General features: G+C 38.4%; 1 protein-coding gene across 2 annotated transcripts; it reads right to left on the bottom strand.

The window, feature by feature from the left end:
- Positions 1-100: 100 nt before the first annotated feature.
- On the bottom strand, positions 101-2331 carry LOC128618406 (protein SCO2 homolog, mitochondrial). 2 transcript variants are annotated; one of them, XM_053641982.1, is made up of 2 exons: positions 2189-2331; positions 101-1332 (listed from the first exon to the last, which is right to left on the bottom strand). In XM_053641982.1, the coding sequence occupies exon 2, from the start codon at positions 1322-1324 to the stop codon at positions 401-403; it is 924 nt and encodes a 307-aa protein (XP_053497957.1). In that variant the 5' UTR covers positions 1325-1332; positions 2189-2331; the 3' UTR covers positions 101-400. The 2 variants fall into 2 exon arrangements, with proteins under 2 accessions (XP_053497957.1, XP_053497958.1); XM_053641983.1 differs by lacking the exon at positions 2189-2331 and adding an exon at positions 1972-2176.
- Positions 2332-7738: the final 5407 nt, after the last annotated feature.

Below are 7738 nucleotides of genomic sequence, written 5' to 3'. Positions count from 1 at the left end.
CCTTTGATTTGTGCTATATTACATTTATACTGATTATAAATTTTAGATGTTTCTCTCTTATCAAAAAAGGTGATAAAGAACATGCATCATTTCCGGAAAATGTAGAATTTCTTTTTTTATTATTCATCTTGTTTTGGATCATTTGGATAAACTGTTCAGAGATCTTACAGAACCTCAAACAACTACTTACATTATTTTGATGATAATTAAAAAAAAAAAAATAAGACCAGCATAAATATTTAAGTTGATCAGTGGCACATTTTAAAAATGTCAGCCCTATTTAAATTTAACTTATTTAGCCTGTTTCTATTTGCTGCTTATTTACTCAGTGCCTAGTCCATCTCTCATATCCAGGTACACTTTAGTTTGCAAAATGTGATCAAATCTTCCTGTATCACACTTAACGCTGGTCAGGGAATAACGTCACATAATTCTTCATATGCTGACGAATGCTTTCAGCAATCTGCATGGCATTTTTCATTCGGTTATAATAGTCCAGGAAAAGGCCATCCGGATTAATGAGATATATAAGGATGGTGTGGTCCACGATATAATCTCCATCTTCATCCTTGGGTCCAGCGCTTGCATAAACCCGGTAAGCCTGTCCAGCTTCTTTTACCTCCTCAGGTGTGCCCGTCAATCCGATCAGACGTGGGTGAAAATCTCTGATGTACTTGGCCATGGCAGCCACATCATCTCTTTCAGGATCAACGGTTATAAACAATGGCTGCACATGGGGCAGGTTTGACTCATCCAGCAGCTTTACCACACTGCTCATCTTTTCCAGCTCATCAGGGCAGATATCAGGGCAGTGCGTGAAGCCGAAGTACATGAGCACCCACTGCCCCAAGAAGTCCCTTTTGGTCCGTCGCTGACCGGTGTGGTCCAGCAAGCAGAAGTCTCCTTGGCCTATGGCCACTTTCCTCAACTGCTCTATCCTCTGCACCTGTAGCTTCTGCTGTTTTTCCTCATGCACATACCACCAGGTACCAATTATAGCACCTCCAACAAGTAATGTCATGGCCAGTCGTGTTCGGAGCTTTATCCTGGCTGAAAAACTAGACTTTGGAGGTTGGGTATTGTCCTGAGAAAATGTAGCTCGCTGCTGCTCAAATGATTGTGGCAGAAGTGCTCCAGAATGAGGACTCTTGAAGTGTGCATGTTTCATATTTTGACACTTATTTGTGTGTAGTGTGTAACAGCTATACACCCTCGGTATATAATATAACAAGTCATAAGGGCATGGATTTTGGCTGGCACGTGGAGTGATTCTCAGCATGCGCCACGATGTCCTATAACCGGCAAGAGGTCCAACACCAAGCATCTTCAGACCTGGAAAAGAAGGGGGGGAGGGGAATCATACAAACGCTTTGTTTTATTTAAGTTCACCAATACTGAACGAAAAGCACTTAATGCTCAAGGACTGGGTTCCCAGTTCAGTTCCTGGAATACCTCTACAATCAATCTTATCCACAAAAAAGCCAGCATGGCTGCATATTTTCATTCCACGAGTCGCACCTGATTCAACCTGTTTCATCAGTTGAACTTTGCCTTTTTGGTTTGAATAAAAGCCTGCAGACACACATGCCCTTCAACTTTTCAAGTTTTATCTGCTCCAAATACAGCCAAGCTTGCATGCTAGTTAGCAAACCTGCCGGAAGTAGTGCTCATGCAGCTTTGGAGCAGTGAAAACCTGAAACTGCAGTCACAATCCTGCTCAAACACTCCTGATTTAACCAATCAGCTGATTAGCAGTCCTTCCTGAGCTGAAGTGGGTGTCTTAGAGCAGGGAAAACATGAGCAGGACATGGTATTATAGGGCCAGGGGTGGAAAGCTGTTTGTTAATTCCCGGCTCATGGAGAACACCGTGCCCTGCGAATGTTAGTGTTTTTCCTGCTCTAACACCCACTCAGCTCAGGGAGTTGAAGAGTTTGGACAGGTCTAGGAAAATGATACACGTGTTTACTAACCGAATAACTGGATGTCTTCCTACTCCTTACACCACGGTGACTTTTATTTACACCTCATATACATCCAAATACGTGTACAGAATGAAACTAAATAAAACTGTCAATGATTCAACGCTGTTTAACAACCTGAAAAGGCGATATGACGGCTAGATTAAATCAAATAAAAAATTATGAAGGGATTAAAGATGTTACTAGCCCTGTTGCCTCTCCTTTTTACCTCAAGGGGCGGTCACTCTACACTTCTCGTTCCACTGACTTCCATTCATACTTATGTGGACGCTGGACACCGGAAACGCAAGATTCATCCGAAGAAGTTTCGCATTACGCTGCGTTCCAAAGTTCAAATTTGGTGAACTCTGACCTGCGAATCCGTTTCACGTAACGACGTGTGACCAATAGAAGATCGATACGTCATGGCGTGACCTCTTCGGAAGGATTATAGCGGTGTCGCACCGACCCGTTTGATACAACATAGCTTTAAAAATATATAAAATCAAAAGAGAAATTGCCTAGATTGCTGCATACATGAACAGATGGAATATTTTAACATTGACGCGTGATGCCATTTATCCGGTTGCCGGCCATATAAAGTGACGCAGGGATTACGTCATTTTGTATGCCAAAACCCGGAAACGAGTTAGCATTTAAGCCTTTCCGGTTTGATCGTCCCGAAGTCAATGGGTTTTGGTTAAAAGTCTGAAATAAGGTCTGTGCTGAACCTCAATTGATTAATTCTGGTCAGCAAGTAATAAGTTTTTACTGCCAATATAAGGTAAAGGAAATTAATGTAAAATACTGCACAGGTATTATCCATGTAATGCTTTCCTTAATAAGTTTGAAAACACATCTCACCACAATGTTCTTCTTGTAATCTTGAATCTGAAAATCTCACACATTTAGTTTGTCATTGCAAATACTCGGAAGAATTTTGGACACAGGTTTCTATGATGATTTTTGATACATTACACAAAATAATCAAAATAGATGAGTCTATGATCCTCTTCTTGGACTGTAATACTGGCTCGATATAATTGATAACATGTTTAAGGTTATAATTCTTCTTGGGAGGTTTCATGTAGTGTACATAAAGCTAAAGGAAATTTATGACTCATTGAATTCAACTGGTAGAACTAAGAAGTGTATAAAAACATCGCTCGTACTAAAAAAAGTAATTTGTAGAATTTAATATTTTAACCTGTACAAGATAACAAGATCTGTTATATGTATCCTCCTATTTCTGTTTTAGTTTCTGTTTGATGTTAAATGTCATTGTATGTAGTTTTTTTTGTTGAATAAATAAAAGTTGAATAAAGTTGAAAGTTTAATAATAATAATAATAATAATAATAATAAAAAGGTCTGCTCAAAATATTTTCACGGTTTATTCTATGACATAAAATACACCAATAATACCCCACTCATGATTTTTTAAAGCATTTACGTGTGTTGAAAAAGATGGTTGCTAACAAGTTGCTAAATGGGACTACAGAGGTTGGCGGGGACATTAACGTCATCACGCCGAACAGGAAATAAATTGCAGATAAACTGGTTCAGATATGCTGTGCACAATTCCCCCCAAAAATCTGGATGAAGACTCATCCACAGAATAAATCCATATTATGGAAAATATTTTTAAATCAAGTTTGGAAAAGTTGTCGGAAGCTTGGTGATGTTGAAGTCGAGCGACAGTGTAGTTCGTTTATAGCATGTGGTTAGGACTTGTTTTTCACTCAATGTTAGGGGAATTCGAGACTTAACCAAACGCAAAGCTTTAGTTCTTTTTTTGTAAATCGAAATGCAGAGATGTCTATTTTCACAAGAACTGCATTCAAACTTGAAAGATGAAACTTTTTGGTCCAATCAATGGAGGAGTAAAATTGTCTATTGTCATGTTTCCAGTAATTCTGCTGGTGTTATGATTTTATTTAATCAGCACTTTAATAGGACTGTACTTGAATCACATTGTTCCAATGAAGGCAGATGGTTATCCAGATGGTTATCGTTGTTATCCAGCTTGGGGAACGAATTGTTATTCTAGCTAATATTTATGGCTTCAACAGATGCAATCTTAATACTTGTCTCTATACAGATTTAACTTCCAAATTAATATCTTTAAAGCCTCATAAAACACTAAACTACATTTCCTGAGATTTTAAAAGAGGTGTTTGTATCGCACATCATAAAAGACAATCTTAGCTTCTGTTAATTTTAATTGTAGGAGAAAACTGTTTAATTTAGAGATTTTTTCTGCTATTTTCGTTTTCCTGGTTTAAAATCTCGTCCTGTCACACGTCACAGGCAGTGACATTTTTTATTCATTTAAAATTTTTTAAAAATTTTTATTAATGCCAAGGTATCAAAAATACAGATACATAGAAAAATGTAAAAATTACATACAATGAAATGATAATGAAAATCATTTATACACGTGTGTATATTTCATACATATATATATATACACATACATACACACATAATACATAAAAAAACAGAAAACTTTGCTGAAATAAATTAAAAAGGTGAAACAAGTTTACTGTCTTAAGAGCTTTAAGATTCTTAGATGATGAAATATTTTGGATGTACTGTTGGACCTCTCTTCTAAAAACAATGAATAAGGAATTTTGATGAGTGAATTTACTGCGGTGAATGTGAAATTTTTCAAGGAGCAATAATAGATTAATAATAAAGTATTCATTAAATTGAGCTTTTTGTACATTACAGAAGCCAAACAGTACATCCTTTAAAAACAAAGAGAAACCCGGAAGCACATTGCTGTTAATAAACCTAGAAAATTCGACCCAAAGTATCTGTGTGTGAGGACAATCCCAGAAGATATGAAGAACAGTTTCATTAGGAGCATCCCAAAAAGAACAACTTGTGTCTATATCTAACGTAAACCTTTGAAAAAAACAAAAAAAAAAACTTTAGCCGGGTAAAATTTGTGTAATAATTTGAATGAAATTTCTCTAACCTTGTTAGTTATTATGTATTTCAAAGGAAGAGTCCATACTTTTTTCCAATCAATATGGTCAACCAAATTCTTCCAATATGACTCCACATATGGAGTTGTTACAAGCTCCTTTTGAAAGAGAGATCTAATTCCATTACATGATGAAGGATGTGACAAAAAGCACACTTTTCCTACTTGCAACTCAAATGGGTCTAAAGAAATGGGTAAGGTGTTAGATGATCTAACAGAGTCCCTTAGAAGCATAACGACTCCTTTATGAATAGCGTCTATTACAATGGAAAATTCCTTGGGAGTTACTGGGAAATTAAATTTACATAAAAATTCTTCATAGTTTAAAATAAGACCTTCTGAGTTAAATAACTGTGAAACAGTCAAAATTTTCTTCTCAAACCAATTACTAAAAAACAAAGACTTATTCTTATATACAATATCTTGGTTGTTCCAAATAAAGTACCGATGAGGGAAAAGGTTGTGCTTAAAGATTAGTAACCATACAAGTAACGCTTGGTTATGGAACATCAGATAAATTGTAAGGGATTCTAGCAATATTATAATTGCAGATCACCAGGAAAGGGAGACCGCCTAATTTGGAAAAGAAGTAATTAGGAATAAAATTCCACATGTCTAATCCAGTGATTTTCAACCACTATGCCGCGGCACACTAGTGTGCCATGAAAGATCGTCCAGTATGCCGTGAGAAATTTTCCAATTTCACTTAATTAGTCTTAAAATTCTTTTTATTTCATTAACATTTTTAGTAATTATTATCTGCAAATAATAAGCCATTGTCGAGTGTCTGTGCTGTAATATAGTGACTGGCAGAGTAATGTAATATTCGTCCTGGTGGCAGCAGGTAGTTAATTGCCTCGTTCCTTCTTAGAGACAAGAGAATTAGTGACGCATGCGACAGGTCGTGGTGGCTGTGATGGAGAAGTTTTTAAAAAGGAAAAATGCAAACTCTGAACTGGGCCCTGGACAAGACTGTGATCCAGGTAAAGGCCCTAGTATGAGTGGTGGTAAAAAGAAAGCAAAGACGGTGAGCTTGAGGCAATACAGCGAAAGCTATCTTTCGTTCGGGTTTACTTTCACCGGGGATGAGACGACACCAACTCCATTATGCTTGGTGTGTGGCGAGAAGCCGTCCAACAGCGCCATGGTCCCAAGCAAGCTTAAACATTATCTCCAAACGAAACACCCGTCGCTTCAAAACAAGCCGATGGACTATTTTGTTCACCTGCGTGAAAACACCGAGATACAGGCAACTTTAATGAGAAAAACCACAAAGGTAAATGAGAAAGCCCTCAAAGCTAGTTACCTGGTTGCTGAACTTGTAGCTAAATGAAAAAAGTCCCACATTGTGGCAGAGACATTAATACTACCTGCCTGCAAAGCAATTGTCAACAAGATGCTCGGCCCTGACGCGGTTAAAGACATATCTAAAGTCCTGCTCTCAGATAACACAATTGCCAGATGTATTGATGACATGTCTACAGACATCGAAAGCCATGTTTTGGAAAAGATACGCATCAGTAGGAAATTTGCATTGCAACTTGATGAGTCTACGGATAGTAGTGGACATTCTCAGCCCTTGGCCAATGTGCGTTTTGTGGATGGAGATGCCATTAGAGAAAACTTCCTATTTTGTAAGGCACTGCCAGAAAAAAACAACAGGAGAGGAAATTTTTCGGGTCACATCTGAATATCTTGACCAGGGAGGACTTACGTGGGAAAATTGCACAAGTGTTTGCACTGATGGAGCTGCAGCCATGGTCGGGCACACCTAAGGCTTCGTTAGCAGAGTGAAGGAAAGAAACCCAGATCTTATTGTTACACACTGTTTTCTGCACCGTGAGGCCCTCGTTGCAAAGACTTTACCAGCAGAACTAGTTCCTGTGATCATGTGCGCATTGTGAACTTTGTAAAGACACGACCTTTAAAAAGGTATATTAGCATCTTTGTGTGAGGAAACGGGAGCGGAGTATAAAGCCTTATTGCGCCATACGGAGGTCCGATGGTTGTAGCGTGACAAGTTGCTGACCCGTGTGTATGAGCTGCGGGAGGAACTTAAAGTGTTTCTGACAAATAAGAGGTCTGATTACTCAAATCTGTTTGCAAGTGATGAGTGGTGTGCAAAGCTGGCATACCTGGCAGATATATTTCATCATCTGAATGAACTGAACACACAGATGCAAGGCCGAAATGCAAACCTGCTTACAAGCACACGTATTCCATTTAAAGGTGCACCTCTGGCAACAACATGTGCCAAGTGCCTACCTCGAGATGTAAATATGTCGCACACTTTAAAACGAGTAAGGCATGTTTGGGGTAATGTAGCTTCTTTATTTGCTCATCGCTGTCTTTATGTTCTGCAATTAATTACAAGACATATTAATCGTTAGATAACATAACACACACTGCAACAGTGCAGCTCAACACCCCGGGCAGTGATGTTCTAGTTCTGTACGTTCGCGGGTGTTTTTCCCCTACCACTGGTCTTCAGCGCCCTCTATTGGTATAAGTACCAAATCTTCTTTCTATCTCTCATCATGACTAATATTTCAACGGTAATTGTTCAATAATTATAACATCAAAAATTACAGGCCTCCAGTCTTACTGATTACTGTCAATACGAATAGCCAAAATAATATGGAGGGGGGGGGGTGTCTTCTTATTAACAGTTTCCTCACAAATAGATAGGGCAAAGGACCTGCACTACTATCTATTGTGTCTCCATTTAGCCCTGGGGATTCAGGAGGAGAGAAGTCCGCTGTCTCATCTGCAAACTTCTGTCACTATC

The sequence above is a fragment of the Ictalurus furcatus genome, chromosome 14 (assembly GCF_023375685.1).
Source record: "Ictalurus furcatus strain D&B chromosome 14, Billie_1.0, whole genome shotgun sequence".
NCBI classification, from domain to species: Eukaryota; Metazoa; Chordata; class Actinopteri; order Siluriformes; family Ictaluridae; genus Ictalurus; species Ictalurus furcatus.
The sequence above is the reverse complement of the archived record's forward strand: the minus strand, read 5'-3'. Positions and strand labels throughout refer to the sequence as shown.

Excerpts from the sequence above, each read along its gene's own strand:
- LOC128618406 (XM_053641982.1), bottom strand. The coding sequence starts at position 1,324 with ATGCTTGGTGTTGGACCTCTTGCCGGTTATAGGACATCGTGGCGCATG.